General features: G+C 41.2%; 1 protein-coding gene across 4 annotated transcripts; it reads right to left on the bottom strand.

Annotated features, from left to right (window-relative positions):
* Window positions 1–11,471: 11,471 nt before the first annotated feature.
* Window positions 11,472–22,615, bottom strand: LOC131234747 (uncharacterized). 4 transcript variants are annotated; one of them, XR_009165766.1, is made up of 3 exons: window positions 21,524–22,614; window positions 21,078–21,273; window positions 18,234–18,269 (listed from the first exon to the last, which is right to left on the bottom strand). XR_009165766.1 is itself a non-coding variant. In XM_058231689.1 (2 exons), exon 1 carries the CDS (start codon window positions 22,450–22,452, stop codon window positions 21,547–21,549), a length of 906 nt encoding a protein of 301 aa, XP_058087672.1. In that variant the 5' UTR covers window positions 22,453–22,615; the 3' UTR covers window positions 11,472–11,717; window positions 21,524–21,546. The 4 variants fall into 4 exon arrangements, 3 of the variants coding, with proteins under 3 accessions (XP_058087672.1, XP_058087671.1, XP_058087670.1); XM_058231689.1 differs by lacking the exons at window positions 18,234–18,269; window positions 21,078–21,273 and adding an exon at window positions 11,472–11,717 and having other exon boundaries at window positions 21,524–22,615; XM_058231688.1 differs by lacking the exons at window positions 18,234–18,269; window positions 21,078–21,273 and adding an exon at window positions 11,472–11,707 and having other exon boundaries at window positions 21,524–22,615.
* Between the last annotated feature and the right edge of the window lie 1,321 nt (window positions 22,616–23,936).

The following is a 23,936-nucleotide window of genomic DNA, read 5'->3' as shown; positions in this document are numbered from 1 at the left end:
CTAGGAGGGTTTAGGCTTATGCTTTGAAATCCAAGGATGAGGTCTTTGGTGTGTTTAAAATGTTTCATGCTATGGTCAAGAGAGAGACATGCAGATCATTAAAGTGCATCTACACTGACAATAATGGTGAATACATTGGTGACTTTCATGAGTATTGTAAGTCCCTGGGTATACGACATGAACAGACGGTTCCCATGTAAGACCCGTATCCTAAACCGTACTGTTCCGTCGAATCTCGCGATCCTTCCCGTCGAATTCCGGCAACCTGCGACTGATAATCGACGTTTGCGCACGACCCTAAGTCGTATCCTATAGAATTGAGTCGGCTTAATCCAAGACTTGTACCATTACGACCGCACCGTCGCCGAGGTTCCAACGCCACGCCTTACACACCGATCCGATACCCTGGCAAGAAGATGTGCGCCGGCGTTTATTTCGAAGAAACACCGCGCATTTGTAATCCCAAGAGAATCTCTACAATATGTCTCATCAATCAATCACTCAAATCAATCAATCAATCAATCAATGCTTTCTTTCTCCTCAAGTTAAGCAACCCCAAAGTCAACTCTTTCTCACTCTCTCCCTTACACACCCATACATGTCAAGTACAACATCACCTCACCCATCACTCACATCCATCACTCTCTCTCTCCTTACAACCTCTTCTCTCTCTCTCTCTTTCTCAACACTCTATCCCAAGTAAGCAAGAGAACTCACGTCCAAGCATTCCATGTGAAGGAGAAAAGTGACTTTGTGTGGCCCACCTTTCCCACCCCAAAAACCACCATCTTAGCCATTCAAACCTCATCACCCTCCATCAAAGTGAAGCATAAGGAGATTGGCTTTCCAAAGGACTGAGAAGACCGAACGGTGGGTGCTTCCATAGGCTAGATTTCATTATTTTGATGATGGGCCAAGTAAGGCCTACCGATTGATGGTATGGATCTCACTTTGGACCCTAGATGTGGCCGATGGCTCACTTTAAATTCCATGATGAGCCTAGCCTCCATGGACCCCATCATGATGTTTATTTTCCTTACATAAATAGGGTCATCTAGACCTTTCATTTTGGTGGAGAAGTGATCTCCACCGTTGATCCTTGATTGGGTGGGCCCATATGTATTGGGACCCACTTGATGTATGTTTATGCAAGGGAGGGCCCATAGTGCCGGGGTCCCTCCATCATACGTGTCCCACTCTCTATCTCTATCTCTCTCTCCCTCTTTTTTATTTATTTATTTTATATGATGATGTGATTGTGAGGCCCACTTGAATGGACCCCACATTGATGTATGTCTTATCCACACCATCCAACTATTTGGTGGTCCACCTAGGTAGCACGCCTGTGGGTGGGTCCCACCTTAGATTTGTTGCATACACAACCGTCCAACGTCCAGGGACGCTGGACACGTCTTCAGAGTGGAGCGAGATCGGACAGTAAGGTGCACTGTCGGTGAAACAAAAATATCAGTTTGCTTTGAAACTTGGGGTGGGTCACTCATACAAGCCCCACCTTGATCCATTGATTAAATCCACGCCATCCATTACATTCCCCAGATTATTTTAGGCGTTGAGCCAAAATAAGAAGCAAATCTGATTCTCTGGCGGGCCATAGCGTTGAAAATAGTAGTTGTTACCGTTGAAATCCACCTTGATGTTTTTACCCACTAAAAACACATTACATATTGGGCTTGTTTGATCCATCTTGAGTCCTGGAATCCAGTGGTTGGGCTGGATTCACCTGATGTGGGCCCCACCTAGGAAAAACCTCATAATTTCATTTTTTTCAAAAACAAAAAAACAAAACACAACAGCAGCAGGCGCTGCTGTTGCTGACAACCCAAGGACGCAGCAGCATCCTGCGCTGGCGGGCGAACGGCCGGACAGCAGGACCCACGGTCCCTACCGTGAGCCCCACCGTGATGTGTTCCGGGCAATCCATACCGTGCATTTGATGCCCCTTAGGGCCGTGGGCCCCCCCTCCAAAAATCAGCCCGATCTGAATTTCAAATGGCCCACATCATGGGGAATAATTGAATTGAACGTCTGCCATTGGAATCCCTTTTTGGGCATCCAGAAGTTTTGAATCAACATGTAATTTGTTTTCCCTCTTTATTTGGGTCTACGTGACCTTATCAATGAAATGGATGGCATTTAAACATTATGATGGGCCCCACGTGGGACCCACAATGATGTATGTGTTTTATTCACACCGTCCACTGCCATGGATGATGGAACCCACCAGAATGTATGTGTTTTATCAATGTCGTCCAGCCATTTGGCTGGGCTACTGGACGGCTATGTAGGCCCCACCTGTTCACCCTCGCCATCCATCTATGGGCCCACCATGAAGCTTGTGTTACATCCAATCTATCCAACCATTTTAAAAGCTCATTTCGAGGCTTGAATCTAAAAATAAGGCAAATCTATTTATCAAGTGGACCACACTGCATAGTGAGGATTGAACGTCTACCATTAAAAATCCCTTGGGATTGTAGAAGTTTTGGGTCAGTAGGAAATTTGTTTTCCTCTTAATTCAGATCAGATTGGATGGAAAATATATATATTATGGTGGGCCTTAGGAATTTTAATGGTAAAAACCATTATCAGCACTTATATTTGGATGTGGCCCATATTTATGGCCCGTTGTTGAGGCCCACCTTGATGTGTATGAGGCAGTTGTTGAGGCCCACCTTGCTGTAAATGTAAGGCCCATGTTATGAGGCCCATTGTGATGAATTCTAAGGCCCATGGGTTATGGCCCATTGTAATGTACATAAGGCCCATTAGTGCGGCCCATTGATGTGGCCCACTTGATTATATAAGGCCCATATGATACGGCCCATTTAATGTATTCGAGGCCTATGGGTCGAGGCCCAATAAGATGTACATAGGTCCATTGCAATGTGTGATTCCTCCATGGTGTGTGTAATGATGTTTTATGGTGGGCCATGCCTTGGGAGCAATGTTGGTTTGACGTCCACGTTGTAAGAATAATATTGGTTAAATGTCCACTTTATAACTCTCCCTAGAGCCCATTGGTAGGCTCATACTTATTGATGGTTCACCACTTTGTAACATGCTTAGTATAGCTCCATGATTCATGCCCATACGCATCATATGTATGCTCGATATGAGGAATGTTTGATCATAGCATAAGCCGTTTTGCTGAAACATTTACGGGACTCCTTATGAGACGAAGTACCCCACATGATCGCGTAGTATGCGTAGGATTGTGGCATGATTATACGGTGTGACTCATGCATCTTGCATATGTGTGACTTGATCACTGCACGCCCTAGCGACATCAGGGTCGTGACCTCTACAGACACATCGTGGATGGTCGTATTGGATACCGGAAATATTGGTTCTAGCATTATGGGTACTTAGGATGTCCTTGGGTAAAAATTTCAGAACCTTTTTGATACCAAGAAATGCTCCAACGTCTAAACCGAGTGGATACACGAGCGCCCGAGTGCCGAATACCAGTAGGCCGCATCTCCCACTGTGTCGTGGTCGATTGGAAAGAGATGTGGCCCTATCCACCCGAGTGAGGGGGCTATAAGCTAGGTTGAGTTTAACCAGCTCGCAAATGAGTCCGCCATCGACGAGCCGGGTAGGTATTGGCAGACTACTGGTCAGGCGGATAGTATGGTCTCTTCCACTTGCTTGACTATGCAGCTAGGGAGGAGGCAGTCAGTGTGAAGTGTATTAGACCCCGGTGATATCTAGAGAGGAACTATACTGATATGTGTACTTGATGAGGACTGGCATGCTTGCTTTGCATCTCGCATATGACATTTGGCTACATAGGTCTCGCATCGCATGGCCTTGGTCTGGCCGATAACATTCATGCCTTGCATCACATCGTTTTGGTATAGTTGATTGCATTCGTGGACTTACCCACATATTTTCGCATTACTCTGATATTGTATACTTGGCGCTTGCCTTGCGCACACACTTACACCATCCTCTAAGCTTTTGTAAGCTTATACAAGACCGTTGCGTGCAGGTGTCATTGGACAGCAGCAGCGTTGAGGCAAGAGTGCACATCTGATCATTTTAGAGCTTTTGATCACCCTGTATTTCTCTTTTCGTATTGTACTTAATGTTTTTGATATAGTGGATATGTGGTGATGTTGCTTTGTGACTTAGTTATGCTTGTGGTTATGCTCCATTACAAAAAAAATTTATACTAAAAATCCTCTTTATATGATCCTAGGATCAGAATCTAGCATATGAGTGCCGGAATCCGAGAATGGGACACTACAGAGGCTGTCGACGCAGGATTCGGCGATCGAAAATTTTGTGAGCCCGTTTTCCGAGTTTGGGGCGTGACATCCCAAGACCCCTCAGCATAATGGTGTGGCTGAGCGAATGAATTGCACCAATGTAGAGAGAATCAGATGCATGTTATCCCATGTAAAGTTGCCCAAGCTATTCTGGGGAGAAGCAATGCACACGACAGTGTATTTAATAAACAAGTTTCCATCAGCCCCGTTGAATAGAGAAGTACCTGAGAATGTGTGGACTGGACAAGATCCATCGTATTCACGTACCTAAGGACAAGAGGTCCAAACTTGATATGACGATCAGGCAATATGTGTTCTTGGGGTACGGTGATGAAAAGTTTGGATACAAATTGTAGGATCCGACCGAGAAGAAGCTCATCAGGAGCAGACATGTGGTTTTCTTTGAAGATCAATATATAGAAGACATCTGTAAGCCATAAAAGTCATAGTCTAGTTCAGATGAGCTAGAAGACATGGATCTGGTTATTCCTCCCATGGTGCCTGATGACAGGGGGTACAGCAATGTGTAGAGGACGAGAGAATTCCTACAGAAGATAGACTGGGGAGCAGCCCCCACTTGATCCACCTATTGAGCCACAGGTAAAGAGGTCATCTAGGGACAAATATCCGTCCAAGAGGTACTCGCCGCATGAGTACATTATGCTCACTGATGAGGGAGAGCTAGAAGATTATTCTGAGGCCCTAGCCGACGAGCATAAGGGGAAGTGGTTAAAGTTATGCAAGAGGAGATGGAATCCTTGCATAAGAACCATACCTATGATATGGTGAAATTAACTAAGGGCAAGAAAGCTCTGAGCAACAAGTGGGTGTTCAGAAAGAAGATTGAGCAGAAGAATTCACAAACAAGGTTCAAGGCCAGACTTGTGTTGAAAGGGTTTGGTCAGAGGAAAGGTATAGACTTCAAGGAGCTATTCTCACCAGTGGTGAAAATAACATCCATACAGGTATTACTTGGGTTAGCGACTAGCATGGATTTAGAGATAGAGCAGTTAGATGTTAAAACTCTCTTTCTTCATGGTGACCTAGAAGAAGAGATCTACATGCACCAACCAGAGGGGTTCGAAGTCAAGGGCAAAGAGCATATGGTGTGTAAGCTAAGGAAGAGCTTGTATGGGCTGAAATAAGCTCCAAGGCAATAGTACAAGAAGTTCAAATTATTCATGTTAAAGCATGAATATGACAGAACGGAGTTGGACCACTGTGTGTTCACGCGCAAGTTTTCAGATGGTGATTTCTTAGTTCTGTTGTTATACGTTGATGACATGCTCATCATGGGTAAAGACATCAAGAAGATTGACAGGCTGAAACACGAGTTGGGCAAGTCATTTACAATGAAAGACTTGGGCCCGGTTAAACAGATCGTAGAAATGGAGATAACCCATGACAGAACCAACAGAAAGCTTTAGCTGTCATAAGAGCAGTATATTGAGAAAATCCTAAAGTGGTTCAATATGAATGCACCGAAGCTGGTTAGTACTCCACTGGATGGTCAATTCAAATTGAGTAACAAGCAGTGTCCCAAGACGAAGGCAGAGGTGGATGAGATGAGGAAGATACCCTACGCATCAGTGGTAGGAAGTTTGATGTATGTTATGGTGTGTAGCGCCCAGATATAGCATATGCGGGTTAGCGTTGTCAGCCGGTATCTTGCCAATCCTGGCAAAGAATATTGGGCAGCGGTGAAGTGGATACTGCGGTATTTAAGAGGCTCATCCAGGTAAAAGTCTACATTAGGGTTCATGTTCACATTTGTAGGGGAGCGGTCTCTTGGCAGAGCAAGATATAGAAGGTCATAGCATTGTCGATGACAGAGACCAAGTACATTGCAGTCATAAAAGCATGTAAAGAGATGCTTTGGATGAAGAGTTTTTACAAAAACTTAACCTGAAGCAGGAGTAGCACGTGGTCTATTGCGATAGTCAAAGTTCTATACACTTGAGCAAGAATCTAAGTCAGCACTCCAAGTCGAAGCACATAGAGATTCGGTATCATTGGATCAGGGATACTTTAGAACATAAGATGTTACAGCTTGAGAAGGTCCACACGGACGATAATGGGTCAGAGATGTTGACCAAGGCATTGCTTAAGGGTAAGTTTGGGGTTTGTAGAAACCTGGCTGGCTTGAAGAAGACGAATTCCTCCTAAGTCTAAAAGGGGGAGATTCGATGAGATTTTCCTCCTTAGTTCAGAAGATATATAGCGCAGATCGGATGCCACAAATCTTGGGATTACCGCGCTTCTCGACCAGTCGAGAGCATTGCTCGACCGGTCGAGTGGGCCGCTCGACCAATCGAGCGATGCTCGACTGAAAGTCCAGTGAGCTATTTATTTTGAAATTTCATGGTGCTCGACCAGTCGAGGGTCAGGCTCGACCAGCCGAGTGGGCCGCTCGACCAGTCGAGGGTTACGTAGATTCAGTCCGGATTTGATACGGACTACGTACATTTGAGGCGATTTTCACCGAGGTGCGGAAAGGAGTTTCCCAAACTATAAATAGGGGTCTTAGGGTTATTCTAAGGCAATGCAAGAGGGTTTCTAAAGGGTTTTAGGGTTATCAAAGGCGAGAGAGAGAGAGAGAGAGAGAGGAAGCTTGCGGAAGGGAGGGTTCTAGTCATATAGGTGATCTACTTCGCAGTCGACGTCTCAGCACTTCTACGTCATTGTGATCGTTGAGATCTCTCCGTTTTCTTTATTCTCTTATTGTTCATCCGCTCCTACGTGAGTGAAGAAGGTTTGATCCAAGCGGTGTGTGCTGGTGATCGGTTGTAACGTTCTACTTCATAGTGAATTGTTGCCCTGGACGAGGTCCCGTGGTTTTTAACTCTTCGAGGGTTTTCCACGTAAAATCTCTTATGTCGTGTGGTTTGTGCTTTGATTTATTTCATTGCTTTATTATATCCTATAATTCTGGTGTTTTTGGGAGACGAGATCCTAAGGTTGTTGTGCAACTCTCCCAACACACCCCACTGTCAGTTCACACTTCACTATTAGCCACCCTCACTAGGGAATCGATACCAAGACCTCAGTGTTGAAATGAGGTATCTTTCACTCAGTCTTGCTTCCTCCCAAGTTTTAGGTTAGTAACTTGTTTGGCTGAATTTATCAAGCATGAAAGCCTTCAAAACCCCTTTTTAGGTCTTCATCTTCCTCCCAAACTCTAGAACTCTCTCTTTAATTTCACCTAATAACACTTAGCAAACTACCTCCTCTCCCCGCTCTTACTTCCACTTTCCACCTATAGCTTCCACCTTCCACCTCTTGCTTTCTCTTATGGGTTGGGCCTATAAGGCCCAAGGCTCTCCTATGGGCTAGCTATAAAAGCCCAAATGCTATAATTCTTTAAAAATTGCACTTAGTTCCTCAATTTTGATAGAATTTCTCCATACCCCTAATTCCCATGATTTTACTCATTCAAGCACCTCAAAATACTTCAATTTAGCCCCAAGTTTTAGTACTTCTCTTTGAGCACCCTTCCTAACTTAGTTTCCTTAAGTGGACTTAAGGGCCTGTTTGGCCAGTTGCATTGGAAAGGATTAGGTAGGATGGGATTCGAAAAACATAATTATCACCCATGGCAGGGGTTGTTCCCTTTTACCATGGAATGAGCTTAATTCCCTGCTTTGTTTGTAATATGGTGGTACATTGAAAGGATATACCCACCATCATTTGAAACTTTTGAGAATAACACACATGCGTTGTACCTAAACCGTTCATTTATTTTGTAACCTCATTTTATGGCATGGGCTTAAAAATGAGGAAGATCCAAAACTTATGTGGCCCCAAAGAAGTTTTCAACGGTAAGTATTCAATCCCTGTTGCTTTCTATGGTGGGGTCCACTTGAGCTTTAGATCTACCTGATTTTTTGGCCTATGCTTTAAAATGATATGGAAAAATGGGTGGACAGTGTGGATATAGCCCACACATCATGGTGGGACCTACCCAACTTGCTAACATTGAGTGAAATTGGCATGGGACCCAATACGATTCCATCTAACCTACTTCCACGCTGTTCCGCTCTTCCCAGACATGGAGTGAAATTGGCACAGGACCAGATGCAATTCTCATCCCACCTAAGCCCATCTAATCCAGCCGGCCAAACAGGCCCTAAGGTTTAGGTAAGGCGCTAGTTTCATGTATTCGAACCAGGCACACCGAATTCATCGAGTTAATAACTCTAACATTAAAATTAGGGCCGGGATAGATGCGGGGAATTCCATACAAATTCAGTCTTTTATACATGCTAGTTGTAACAGATTTCTTATTATTATTATTATTATTATTTTGTCCTTTTTGCACTTATAAACAGAGGACAAAATGGTGCGTTTGCTTAGCCCATGAGGAAATATGAGTTTTTTGGGGATTTAGTGACCACCGTTGAAACATTCATGTGGCGACAAAAGCTCCATATCGGGCTAAGGCTTTTGTGATTTCAGTTCATCTGGGTGGGAATGACCTTACAAACGGTTTGGATGGCATATAAACACCAAGGTGGAGTCCAAAAAGGTTTCAATGGTAGGAAACTCTTTTCCCAATTTTCCCTCTTGTATGGCCCACTTGAGTTTTAGATCTGCCTCATTTTTGGTCGTATGTTCTAAAATAATCTCGCGAAATGGATGGAAGGGATGGATTTCTCCCAAACTCATGGTGGGGCCCACCTAGCATCCTGGCACAAGAACTTCCAGCGAAAGGCTTTCGTAGGAAACCCGCATGCATCTGCATTCATGCTCTCCTTTTTTCTTTTTTTCTTTTTTTGGGGGGTGGGGTCAAGACATGCATTCATTCCGCATGCATCTGCATTCATGCGGTGTTCCGTGGCTATAAAAAGGAGTCGAGGGAGAGGCATACAACATACACATTCAGAAGTAAGCAAGAGATTAAGGTAGAGATGGAGAGTAAGAAGGTTACTTTGCTCATGTTGGTGGCCATGGTGCTTGTGGCCAGCTTTGCTCCCTCTGCCTTTGCCCACTGTCAGAAAGGCAATGGGGTTACTAACAGAGGGACTCCTCTGTCAAGGATAATGCTGGAAGGTGGACTCGGCAGAAATGATGGCTGTTCCGGTTCCTCATGCAATATCATGAACGACCATTGCTGTAATGGGTGTTATTGCATTCCGGTTGGAATTTTGGTTGGGGTGTGTGCTGGGTCTTGTTGCTAAGTGTACATGCACTTCCACTAGCGAATGGCGATTGATGCTTTAGCATAAAATAATATCAATCGTGTCTGTGTTGTGTTGTTGTCTAGTACTGGAAGCTATGGGTTCATGTCCTGTTTCTATGTTTTCTTATAACAGTGTTTGTTTGTGGCTTTAACTTTTCACCTTGTGTTTTATATAGGTGTTTCTTCTAGGCATGCATGGAGCACTTGTGCCTTCGAGTGGTGTTATTGCATTCCGGTTAGCAGGACTAACTTTCATATTATTGGCTTCACTAAAATAAGTAACTTAATTTCTAAACATCACTATTTGCAACCCCTCTCTAGAACAGTACTTAAGCACTGTCAGAATTGTTTTAGAGATTTTAATTTAATTAGAAAGAGGTGGATTAAGTACTGTTGGTTTAAAGAGGGACTGATCTTGATCTTTAGAGGAAGAAAAAGTGGTGCCTTAGATAAAGAAATGATTTTTAGAGAGGATGTACTGTAGACTGAAACATCAAGTCATTCCTTCATTTCCATATACCCCAGCTAATGACAGCACACTTTGCCAATAATGAAGGATGGGTAGAATGATTATTTGGCATAGCTAAAAGCTGTTCGGTGCATTTAGAAATAGAAGCAATAAGTGTGGATTCATCCTTGAAATTATGACCACTGTCAAACAGAACTTGGGCAGTCCATCTACATCCAAAAAGAAGATGCTCCACTGATTCATGCTCAGAATAACAAATAGAGAAAACAGTGGATGAAGAGCATTTTCTAGAATACAGATTCCCTGTAGTGCAAGTGTTGGGTGAAGTTCCTCCTCATTAATCTAGGACCCACGCAAGCCCAACAAATGGGCCTTGTTTTCCTTCTTTTGTGAGGCACATTTTGGTAAGTTTTGAAGTTTTTATATTTTTAAAAAAAAAAACCTTGGAATGGCCTGTTCGGTGCAGCTGGGGTGGTGTGTCAAAGAAGCCATTGAGAAAATCTCTTGTTGTGAGAAAGACGGGTTTAGGGCAGCACTTTGTCCTTTGATTTGGAGGTCCATTTGAAGTCCGTTTTTGCTCAAATTTTAGGAGGTGAATCCCGGCAACAGATGCTACAAGTCTATAGTTTCGGTTTTTTTATTAGTGCATGGAAAGAGAATTTGAAGCACCAACATCAACCCACTTCGGTGAGATCTTTCTTTATTGTTCATGTTGGAATCCACCTCTAGATGATGAATATTGTTGTGACGAACCAAGAATGTCATGTTCTTGATGATATTTTGTTGCTGTGAGCCTCTATGTTTTACTAGAGAAGACATTGTTGTAATCCCATTGTTTTTTAGTAGTGGAGGTCCCGCGGTTTTTCCCTTCACATTGAAGGGTTTTCCACGTAGAAATTTGGTGTCTTGATTGTTGGTGATTGTTTGTGATTTTACTTGTTGTTTGGTGCGTACTAGCTTGTTGATATTATTGCCTATTTTTAATCACACACACAGAAAAGAATTGGTTGCACTTATTGTGTTTGTGCTATTTTCCCAACAACATGTGTATTTTGATAGGCCCTCCATCATAAATGCTTCACAGGGAGGAATCCAGATCCTCTGCTTGCCAAGCAGGAAAAATCAAATATTGCTTGTGCCAATCTAATTGAACCTCATTATCACACACGGCATTTGATGCAGCAATGTTGACAATGTAGACCAATCAATATGCAGGAAAGCAGGATTTTCCTACTTGTGACAAGCAGAGGATATGGATTCCAGGTGGAGATATTATGTGGGTCAGCGTGGAGGTAACAAACGGATCATGTGATCCCTACACGGGCCAATCGCTGTATAACTCTTGACTCCAATATCAATTGGCAATTAGCAACAGGTGGTGTGACCCCTGCGTGGCACGGCCGAAATACATTGTGGCTTTGACTCTGATACCATATTGAAATATTTAACCCAAAACGGATTGACAATAAGGAAAAAGGATCAAGATAAATATCAAGTCAAGCTCTCGCTAACATTTAAGCGATACAAGGCATCCTTCAAACTAATACTATAATTAATAAGCTTGATGTGTTTACAGTGTTTTAGCTTGATGCGTAGTTGCATACACACCAACACAAATGACTGAAATAATTTTTGTATAAAGTAAAGAAATATACCCGAACAAATACATTGCCTTTCATCAAGGACATGGCCGCACCACTGACCGTTGCATGAGACTCCATTATGAAATCCAAGGCCTCATTGATAGCAAGAAAATACTTGCACCCACTATCCAAAACTGCCCGAATGTTACCAACAACCCACTTCCAAAACACGATGTTCCTCCTCCACAGAATATCAACCATATCCATCAAGAGCCTATAATCTTCTACCAATGTTGTCAAATTGCATATGTGATTGCATGCAATCAGCATATGCTTTCAAAAAAAAAAAAGATTTTAAAAATTCTATAAAAAAAAAATAATAAATAAATAAATAAATAAAAGGAGGGAAAAACTCATCTAATTAGTACACATGATTGGATTGGGTTATTTTACTTATTTCATTATAGTTTGAGTGTTTCATCAAGTGATATATTTAATTACTTATATTATATTATATAAATTTTAACAAAACAATCAACAAGCTACATTAAAAGATAACTAATTATTATAAACTTAGAACAAAAAAATTTTAATGATAAATGGATAACTTGAAACAACTTACAAGTTATAGCTTACAACTTAATTTACAAAAAGTAAGCCCAACTTATAAAATACAAAAAATAAACATAATTGAAATAATTGTAGAGAGATTAGAGTAAGAAAGCAAGAGGTGTAGAAGAGAAAGAGTAAAAGATTTACAGCTTTGGAGTAAAGAATAGTGAAAATAGAGGGGATATGAGTGCCTAATTATAGGCAAAAGTTCTCCAATTTGAAAAAATAAAAAATAAAAATAAAAATCTTCTGCTCTTGGCTATTGGGAAATATGCGATCACATGTGCAGTATGCGATCGCATACTCATATATGCGATCACATATTTATCGTTGTTGATGCTGTTTTCGGCTCACCCCCTTTAATGGCCTTGGAACCTGCACAAGTAGAAGGAAAAGGTGACTCTTGCTCTACCAGGGGACCCTCCGATGGCAAAGTCAGAATCTGGGTCTTTGAATTAAGGTTTTAGGGTGAGCGTTTCTCTTACCTTTCACCATGTAAGTATTCTTATTTATAATAAAGTCGTACCCCGTATGGTTTCCGTAATTTGAGTATATCTCAATCTCTTGGGATTCGTAATCCATGATGTTCCTGGATTTTCGGGATCTTAATTTATCTCCCGAAAATCTCGAGTGGAGATCTAGAGTTTTACTAGGTAACTTCCGGATATGGAGCGATATAGCACAGCTGATACTTATCTCTTCAACATGCCTGCGCCGAGACAAGTTTTACAGCCAATCTTCACCTACTTTATTGACCGACTCAATCTTTGGGTTGGACTAAAGCTCGGGCGGCTCTAAGGCCAACTGATCTTAGGTCGGCTTGGGCTTTCCTCTATGAGGCTTTCGATTGAGCCTTGAGATGCACTTCCTCCTTAGAGGTTTCACTTCATGACTCCAGACACTCAGGCTACGGCTGGGTCAGGAGCCTCACGGTCCGAGATACATCTCTCCATGCGGCGTTTTCTGGACTTTGGGCTTCATCCAGACTCGGCATCCAACGAGTCAAAGCTATTGCTTCATTAACTTTTCCGACTCTTGAACCGACTCAAGGGACTTGTTAAATTTTTCCTCCAACAATTGCATATAAATGTATGTCATGGCATACTTGCAAGGATCGCATATGCCATCATGGCATATGTGATTTGATCAACAGTATACGCATGTGCGATTGCATTTGATAACAATGCCTTCGACCCATTTATCTACATGGCACTCTTTTGCCAATCCAAACCCAAGATCCATAAACCTAAGGGCTTTGAAGCACTCTGCTATCATGTGTTTTCCATTTATGATAAAGAAGATCCATGGGGTGAGGAGGAACTAGTCATGGCATGCCACAAAAGCATTCCACAATTGAATCATGGCAATTATTGGCTGCCACAAAAGCATTCCACCGACCGTTGCTCATCCTTTTTATCCATGGCCGAATCATGGCATGCCAAAAAGCATTCCACAATTGAAGCTAATCAACTAAATTGCTCTAAAAACTCAAAAAGGCTCGATGAGCCAACATGGAAACAAAAGATAAATCCCTCAAATTTGGGAAATATTAAGAATCATGAATAGTTCAGAATTCAGAAATTAATTCAAAAAATATTATGAAAAATTCAAAGAAAATTGAAGAATTGATTCGAGCCAAGGAGGAGGACGAATTAGGATCACGTGTGTTTCATAAAAGGCCAATATAAAACAAAAATTCTAGAAATAATTAGGGAATTTCATCACAATGAACTTTGAATATTAGAATCGATTCAGCGGCGCTCCTTAAATCATGGCAAGTTGCATGATAAATTCGCTTGTGCTCTTAAGATATGTTAAGGTAATATTTTAAAGTCTTCATGTGCCTCCTCATTCCATTTACACTGTCAAATTTTTAGTGGGAGATTTAGATTTAAAGTATGTGAAATTGGAGTTGTTAAACATATGGGGTTGGGCCAGAAATCCCAGTCATGGGGCAATACAGGCTGATATGAACCAATCTTCTACCACTGACTTTGTGATTCTGCTGGCAGTGTTGGTGGTTTTTTTTCTCTTCCCATATGTCCAAAGCAAATGGACTGGTCGTCTTCCATAAGCGCAAAATAATAATGACAACAATAATAATAATAATGTTACAGTAGACATGCAAAAGTGACCAAGTTAGAAAGTTGGAAATTTGGCCACAAACCTTGTTCACAGCTTTTTTTAAAAAAATCTTTTTGTGGTTACTCAATAGGTTTTTTCTTCTTCATTTTTTTTGGTAGGTCAAAGCTTTTTTACCCTGAAAAATTCATATTTCCATATGTGCTAAGCAAATGCACCATTAGGTCCTCATTTTATACGCGTAAATTTTTTTTGTTACAATGGGCATGCAAAATGAACTGAATTCAGTGCACTGGAATTTAACACGAAATCCTACCCACCGCTTTATTTTATTTGTTTTTGTTGGAGTAAGTCAAAGCTTATTATTATTATTATTATTATTTTGTAAGTTACATGTTTGTTAAGCCCAAAAAACTCATATTTTTATATGTGCAAAGCAAAAGGACCTGTCAATATGGATGAAACGGAGACATCTCATTATGCTGATTTTTTCGATTGCCCAATGGAAAGCCTTCCGACCACATATGTCAGTCTCCCTTTATGCGTGGGTAAGCCTCCAAAGTTCCTATGGGATAAAGTCATAGACAGATTTGAGTAATATCTTGCTAGATGGAAATGCATGTATCTATCCTTGGGGGGTCATCTCACTATGATAAAAGTGGTGCTTTCAAACCTGCCTTTATATTTCATGTCCTTATTCAAATGTCCAAATGCAATTGAAAGACTAAGACGAGACTTTCCATGGTATGCTAGAAAGGAGGACAAGAAGAAATTCTATCTGGTCGATTGGAAGGTGGTGTGTCAGCAAACTCAAGAAGGGCGGTGCAGATGTTAGAAATCTCAAGAGTATGAACCGGGCCCTTTTAGGCAAGTGGACATGGAGACTTGGAACTGAAACTGGAACTTTATGGAATTCGCTGGTTAAGAACAAATATGGCCAATCAATAGGAGAGTGGTGGACTAGAGATTCCACAGCTTATGGAGCTTCGGCTCTATGGAAAGGAGTGTTAGAAATGAAACAGGAGATTCTCAAAGGTATTGGTTTCATCATTGGTAATGGCAACAATACTCGCTTTTGGGAAGATATACGGGAGGGAGATCAAGCTCTAAAAGATGCTTTTCCAAACATATATCATTTGGCCCTGAATCGGCTTATTTCAGTAGTTGATGGTTATTATTCTCATGGGAACAACATAATGTAGAACCTCTCCACTAGAAGAAATCTTCATAACTGGGAGATCGAAGAGTTAGCGGCTCTTCTTAGTTGTATTAGCCAAGGTAAACCAGATCAGACAGGAACAAATAGGCCGGTGTAGAGGTTTGACAAATCGAGCACCTTCTTGGTTAAATCCCTTTACAACTCCATCTCCAGGAAATATAAGCTTCCTCCAAAGATTGCGGCCTTTGGTTGGTTGATCGGTAAAAGAAAGGCATTGACAGTTGATAATATGAGAAAAAAAGGAATGAATATCACCAATATTTGTCTTTGTTGTATGGCAGATGCAGAATCGGTGGACCATCTGTTCATTCACTGCCCTTTCATCAAACAAATATGGTCAGCTATTTTCTCTTGGTTCGATGTCCTGAGTCCACTCAAATTCGACGGGTCGGTTGCTCAAAGCTTGGTATGGTGTTACACTTGGCAATCAAAGAACTTTGGTATGGAGAATGACCCTCATGGCAGTTTGGTGGGCAATGTGGGAAGAAAGGAATGGTAAATGCTTTAAGGGGGAGTCTAATTCGATGGGGTCCATAGTGAAAAGAGTTCAGTATTATATCTTCGAGTGGACTTCCAATGCGGTGCTTTTAAAGGATTGTAATTTTCTTTTGTATGGAGGGCAATTGATCCGCTATCTCGGTGGGTTGATTTCCTCCTTGTATTTCCTCCTTTTAATGCAAATTTCTGTTCTCTCTCTCTCAAAAAAAAAAAGACCTGTCAGCATCTATCAAAAAAAAAAAAAAGAAAAAGAAAGAAAGGAAAGACCTGTCATCATCTATCTAAAAGAGCAAAAGAAATAACATTACAATACACATGCACACTTGACCGAATTTAGCACATTGGAACTTTGGCACCGAATCTACCCACGTTTGTTTTTTTTTTTAAAAAAAAAAAAAAAAAAAAAACCCTCAAAAAACACATTTTTCCATATGCCAAAAGCAAATGGACTGATAGTCCATCTATAAATGCTAAAAATTAAACCAACAATAGACATGCAAAAGTGATCAAGTTAGAAAGTTGGATATTTGGCCCAAATCTTGCCCATAGCTTCTTTTTTTTCCCTTTGATTTTCGACCTATCGACCCAATTGGTCAACAGATCGAACAGTATTTTGACCTCTTGAAGAGTATTTGGACATGTCTAAACTGACAGAAATCAGTTAGCAAGCAGTCTGGAACATTATTTCAACCTGTCTAAACAGGCATAAATCAGTCAGCAAGTAATATGGAATTTTTGGTAGAATTTCGACATGTCGACCACAAAGGTTGATCGGTTAACTATGCTAAATTTTTGTGCATTACGAACATGTTTGATCATGGTCCTGCATCAAATTTTGGCCCCAAATATTTCCCACAGCTTTTTTTTCTTTTAGTGACTCGTAGCGTTTTTTTTTAGGTTACAGCTTTTTTATCCCGAAAATCTCATATTTCCTCGTGGGCTAAGCAAATGCACCATTTTGTCCTCTGTATTACAATGGGCATGCAAGAAAGTACTTTTAAGTAAAAAAAAAAAAAAAAAGTTTCCTATAACTAATCATAAACCAAACTTATCTGAAATAAGCCACTTATCTACTGTTGTAAGTAGAAAAAGTAACTTATCTGGTGGTATCCAAACAGGCCCTTAGGAAGAGTGGATGGTTAAGGAGGATTGACTAATTGGAGAGGCCAGATTTTCAGGCCACAACACATGCACCCTGGGGCATACAGAAAAGTTGGTTAAGGTACAACCAATGTTTTCACTACCACTAAATCTAAAACTCTTGGGTATTAATCTACAACCCTTATTTTAAACTTTCTGTTCCATCTGTGTAGAAAATTAATGATTTGATCTTCAATTAAAAGGTCCATTTCCAAATTAATGTCTCTTTATTTGATTTGGTTGCAGTAAAAAAAAATAATAATAATAATAAAATAAAAATCACTTGTTCAATGTCATTCCAGACCATGCACAGGGTTTTATTTCTCACTTTATCCATTTGTAGCAGATGACATTTCTGGATTCACAATTTCTTATAAGCTTTCCAAATGCTCTAAAATATTGGAATTGCATAAAATAAGACCCAAGTTTATAAGAAGCCATCACTCTCAAAGCTAACTTTCTATAGGCTTGTTTTCATCCAATCTGACCATTGAAGCCCTTCTCAAGGTACCAACAATAAACTTTCTTCCATTCCGCTTTAAAACTTTTTTTTTAAAGGTAATTCCGCTTTATAACTTTCTTTTCCCTAAACCATAAAGTCACAATTTCATAAATTTCTCGATCATTAGTGAAGCTCTTAAGGAATCATCCAATTGAAAACCAACATGCTAGCATGTTTGACAAACAGCTTCCACCTCCAGATGACTCTTAATATATGACTTCTTTGGAATGCATCAAGATTATGTTCCGGACAACAAAAGAATAAATGGTTCGATGAGATATCTATAGAAACATTTGGCCATGGACAGGCCCAATAAAATTTTGGAAGCTTGCTTTCATCTTTTAACAGAAGTTAGGATTTATCCTCTCGCTAAAGCATATTGTTAAAAGATTTGGTGTTCCTACAAAGAGAGTGTTTCTAAAATAGGTGCCTCTATTGGAGATTCCAGGACTTCGCTTGATGCAACTTCTCTCATTACTAACAAAAAGAAAATCATAATATATTACATATATCTGAACTTTTATGGTTAGTGAATGCTGAATGTCCATAATTGTTGTTTATTGGTTGGGAGGATTGAATATTATATTTCTCCAAATAAGGGAAAAATGAATTCGGAAGTGCTTACATCTGAGCTTGGCCTTTAAAGAGAGCAAAATATCATCTGGAAATACTGCAAATACCAATTGATAGGCACTGCATGACCAAAACATAAAAAGGGGGTTCAACCATTAGAGAGAGCATACTAAGAGCTTCTTTGGTCAGAATGGATTGGAATACAGAAAGAAAGTCACATTGTATCCAACCATTTCGCCACAAAGGGAAACTTTGCACCAGTCGTCAAAATATAGGGACTTTTCAGTTATGAAGCATGGATCAAGGGACTTAAAAGATGAAAAAGAAAAACTTGCAGAGCCTTTTGTGTATGTGTGTGTGTGTGTGTTCACAGGGGGGAGCACAGAACTCAGCTAGCAGGAAGGCAGAAGCAGAGATTGCTATAGGCAGAGCAATTCTAAAAGGACCCATGAATCCTCCTCCTAGATGAAGCGACAGTGCTTTCAATGGAGTCAACTGAACCACTGTCATTGTAGCCCATCACCTGACTACAGTGAGGAATGCTGACATGATCGCCATGATTCATCGTGGATCAGTCATTGAAAAAGGAGAGAACCTTATTGATATATTATTGTAATCGGGACCCATTGGTTGTGGATACAACAGCTGATACACGACGGTGTGATTGTTTTTCCTTTTGAGCCCATCCCACCAAATCAACAATTCTGATCATCGTAGTGCTACCTATTTTGTAGAGATGTTTTTCTTTTCCATCATTGTGGGAGATTGATTGCATCCTCAGTGTGTTGTTTCCAACATTTTTAGTTAGTCGTTCGTCTTTTTTGCATAGTTGGGTTCATACGACTCTAAAGAATTTATGTTTCTCATTTTCATCATCTAAGGTTTGAACCATATAGTGGGTCTGCTTTTGTGGCCCACCTGAGGCTAGAAATTTTCTCATTTTTTCCCCAAAGTTCCAATGTGCTTATTAAAATCATTCATGTCACGTATGTATACTAATTTGGGATTTCAAAACTAATATAATTAATCAAATTAAGGTCAATGTGAATACTCTGCAGAATTCCAATGCTTCCAATTACAGGCATCCAAACACAATTTTTTAGTTTCAGTGTATTCCAATTACAGGCATCCAAACAAGCCTCACATGTAACATGTAGCCTTCTTATAAGAAATGAACTGAACCATCTTAGAAAATGATCTTCTTATAAGAAATGAACTGAACCATCTTAGAAAATGATCAACAATTTCAATCATAAACCCACAACGTTATCGATTTCCTCATAACATAATCCATACTATCATCTTTCCATGGTGAATCTAATATCAGTAAAGGGCTTTATAGACCGGTATTTTACTTTTGACCTTTTCATGACTAAGGTGCTCTACAGTGCTTGATTGTGTTCCAAGTGGTGTGCTTCGAGATTGGCCAACGAAAATTATATTCAGTGGGTATCATAGTTTTATCGTGGCCAAAATGCACATCTAGATCATCTAAATGTAACTCCCATATGATAAACCGTAACAAACTGAATGGGAGACAATCATGGTACCCAAAAATAGATTCACATCACAAATAGCATATCTCAAGTGGCTAGAACTAGGTACTTCATTCTTTCTGCATAACCACATAATCCTAACCAAGCTTCTTGGACTCAATAGGAAAGCAGAAAAGAGTGCTCAAAAGGTTCTTCTTATGACTCAAAAGCATTTGGAACTCATTTTCTACAGCCAATGTACACCCAGATGTTTGAAGAATGGAGAAGTTCTTTGTAAAATCACTACCCACATTACTATTAGTGGGGGTTGGTAGGGAGGAGTGGGCTTTCATGGCCCATGTTTGGAGCTACTTGGGACCGTGGTTTTGAATAATGGTATCAGTAGGTGTATTGGCCTAGCAGAAAAATGATACAATATGGCGTCGCGTATCGGTATCCGGGTCGTGTTGGTCCATACCGGTCAGAATTTTTTTAAGTAAAAAAATAGGGGAAAAAATGAAATATCCAAGAATATATATATATATATATATATATATATTCAATGGTGTATCGGATCATTCTTTGATGAGAATGTTGTCTATTGATTTGAGTTGTTGAAGGGCAACTAAATGGGCCCTAATTGAACACAAATCAAGCATGATTTGGTGAACTAGGGCCAATTACATTGAAACACAATAAAAAGATGATGAAAATATAAAAAAGAAAGTGAAGGTTTGCTCTTCTTTCCGATTTTTTCCATAATGGTCCACTTTGCTTCCATTTGTTGAATCCCATTCAAATCATTTATTTTGATCCCAAAATAGGTCTAGATCTAGCTTAAAATAAGTTTTTAAGCTTCTTCCATAGTTTAAATACATTTTCAAATAAATAAATAACAAAGAGGAGACATAAGTGAAATTTTGAAAAAAAAAAAAAACAAAAATCAAAATTGGACTTTTATGAAAGCATTAGCCGTATTAGCCTCGTATCAGTGCGCCGATAGGCCTTGTATCGGCCAATATGGGCCAAAATAGACTGATAAAGGTCAATTTTTTCATATTGGGCAAATACGACCCTGTATCGCATATCATCTCATGCCGATATGTATACAATATGGCCGTATCGGCCGATACGCTACCGATATTCATATCCATGCTTGGGACTATCAATGGCAATCACTTTTGTATGGCTAATTGGCAAGAATGAAGTCCTCATTATTAATCACCTGAGCAGGAAGATGAACATCACAAACATCTTCTACTCTATAAATGTGTAATGGGGAATCAGTGGAGCATTGGTTTGTGCATTGTCACTAACACGGGGGATGTTTGGAAGGAGTTTCGAATCATTGGGGTATCATAAGCGATGCTAGGGTCAATAGATGTTTTTATTCAGTCATGGTATGGTAGGGACGTGGATGGGGCCAAAAAAAAAAATTCCTTTGGTAACTCACCAATCTGTTAGGGTTCTTGTTGATTTGGAAGGAACGAGGAACAAAAGATTAGGAGGTTCTGCAATTAAGCAGAAACGTCCATCGATATGTTCCAAAAGGCTAGAGGGAGAGTCATCAGTTGGGCAGGGAACCAAAAGCTTTCAGGTGATGTAGCCACGCTTAAAATGTCAACCAAGAGGAGCAAAAGTGCTCTTTCCTATACAAAGAAAAAGGAAAACATGCCAAAAATCAAGATAGCACATCTTATAGCATATCACAGCAACAACTTACCTTTGACCCCGGTAGGAACATGTAAATTAAAGAAACTATAATAACAATATAAAAGAACAAAAAAAAAAAAAAAAAAAACTTCTCACTTTTTTTTCATCCTTGTATTCCATAGAAACTAATACCAAAATCCAAGTTTAATAGCATAAAGGGGCAAAAAAAAAAAAAAGAGTACCCACAAGCAAGCAAGACGAAGAATCGACTACCGCTGAACATTAAGCATGGCCTTGGCTTCGATCTGCTCTTCCAAAAGATTGTCACTTGTGTACTTACTCAACAGTTCCATCTTCTTCTTCTCCACAACCATCCTCTCAATTTCCTTCTCGTCCGGAAGTGGCACATGCACAACAAACTCCTCTTCCTCCATCCTGCTTTCCTTCTCCTTTGCCCGCCTCTCCTCATCCACCACATCCTCCTCTCCTTCAAACAAGATGGTTGTCGGAGTCACCTCCGTGGCCCCTGCCACATCCCCACTCTTCACCGACCTCCTTGCCTCTTTCTTGATATCCTCCATCATCTGCCACTCCTTCAAGGCCTGAGCCCGCATCTGAGACTCCGAGGGACCCTCCAGCTTCTCGAGAATCCCATCCTCGTCATCCCTGTAGCCATAGTAGCTGGCGTCAATCCGCTTAAAGATGTCGTAACGGGAGCGGCGTTTCTTGAGTTCGGGGGGCTTCTCGAAAAGCTCACGAACGCCAGGCAGCTTCTTGGCAGCACCAAAGTAGCGGTAACCAGGGCCACGACCGCTGGGGTTGGGGACATCGACGATGTTGCCCTCTAGGTCAGTCATCTTGGCAGAGTGCTTGGCGTAATTGGGGCCACCAAGCTCAATGATGCGGCGCTCCCAGTGGGACTTCTCGCGAATTAGCTTATTGATCTCATCGTTGAGGTCGCGGAGACGGTGCTCGCCGAGACCTTCGTTCTGGATGTCGGCGACCTTGCGCCCGATCTCGCGCATGATCTGCTGACGCCACTTGTCAGCCTCGGCGAGATCACGGCATTCAGAGGCTAGGAACGGGCGGCGCTCCTTTGGCTTCTTCTTCTCCTCGTTCTTCAACGTTATGAATCTGTTCAGCATCGATTGAGCTTTCTCCTCGTTCCGAGCCATCTTTCCTTCCTTGGAATCTCTCTCTGTGAGATGGAAATAGGCGAATCTCTCCCTGTGAGATGGAAATAGGCAGGAAGAGAGGGAGAGAGAGAGAGAGAGAGAGTTTGGCGTCGATGGTATTTGAAGGGGTGGGGGCGAAGGTTAGCTGTGATTGTGAGTTCTGGGTTGATGAAGTTCGGGTGTCCGTGAAGGGACGCGGATTGCGTCCTACCCCCGCCTGGACGGTAATCCGTCCGTCTGGGCAGGGCTCTGTGGGGCCCTTCGTGATGTAAGCGTTTTATCCACGCCGTTCATCGCTTTTCTCAGGTCATTTTAATGTATGATCTTAAAAATGAGGCAGGTCCACTGATCCAGTGTACCACACCAAAGGAAGCGGCATTGATAATGACATCCACCGTTGAAACCTTTCTAAGGGCCACCGTGATGACTTTTTACCATCCAACCTATTAATAAGGTCATTTAGACGTGGATGAAGTGAAAAAACCAAACATCAGATAGACTTCTCCAGCTCCCAAGAAGTTTTTAATGGTGGACGTTCAATCCACACTTTGTGGTCCACTGAAGCCCTGAAAGCAGTCGGGGACTCGATCTGCCTCATTTTGGACTAGGTGGGGCTGGTACCCAACCGGTTCCCCCTTAGATTTGGATCTGCTGCAATTTTGGGCTCCTGCCCTAAAATGAACTGGAAAAACGGATGGTGGATATAAGACATGCATCAACAGTGTGGGATCCATGGAGGTGAGTGAATCCTGACTCTGGGGCCCACCATGATGCGTGTATCTTATATCCGCGCCGTCCAACTGTTTCTCCATCTCTTTTGAGGCCATGAGCCCAAAAATGAAACAGATCCAATCTCAGGTAGAACACACCACAGGAAAAACTGGTGATTGACCATTAAAAAAAATTTGTGTGCAACAAAAATTTTGGATCAAGCTGGTATTAAGAGTTTCCCTTCTTTCAAGTCTGTGCGATGTTATCAACAGATTAGATGACAAATAAACCTTGTGGTGGTCTCCAAGAAGTTTTTAATGGTAGGTGTTAAATCACCACTGCTTCTACAGTGTGGTCCACTTGAGAATTCGCCGCTGCATTTTTAAGCTCATGCCCTCGGGAGTGGATTAAGTGAGACCCGGATCCACTCCCGAGGGCATGACCAAAAATGGGTGGGACCCCTGACTGTGGGGCCCACTGTGATGTGCTTTACTACATCCACGCAGTCCCTATTGAAAGCTCATTTTAGGTAAGAGTGGTGATTGACTATTAAAAACTTCTTGCAGGCCACAAAAGCTTTGGATCAAAATGACATTTGTATGGTATCTTCATCTAGGTGCTTTTGACCTTCACAACAGGTTGGATGGAAACTAAACTTTCTGGTGGAATTCATGAAGTTTTTAATGGTGAGGATTCAATAGCTGACCGCTTCCTGTGGTGTGGTCCACCTAAGATTTGAGTCAGCTTCATTTTTGGGATCATGCCCTAAAATG

Source organism: Magnolia sinica, chromosome 19 (assembly GCF_029962835.1).
Source record: "Magnolia sinica isolate HGM2019 chromosome 19, MsV1, whole genome shotgun sequence".
Lineage (NCBI taxonomy): Eukaryota > Viridiplantae > Streptophyta > Magnoliopsida > Magnoliales > Magnoliaceae > Magnolia > Magnolia sinica.
This window is presented reverse-complemented; position numbering and strand designations above follow the sequence as displayed.

Bases quoted from the DNA above. Each gene is read 5' to 3' on its own strand.
- LOC131234747 (XM_058231689.1), bottom strand. From the start codon at position 22,452: ATGGCTCGGAACGAGGAGAAAGCTCAATCGATGCTGAACAGATTCATA.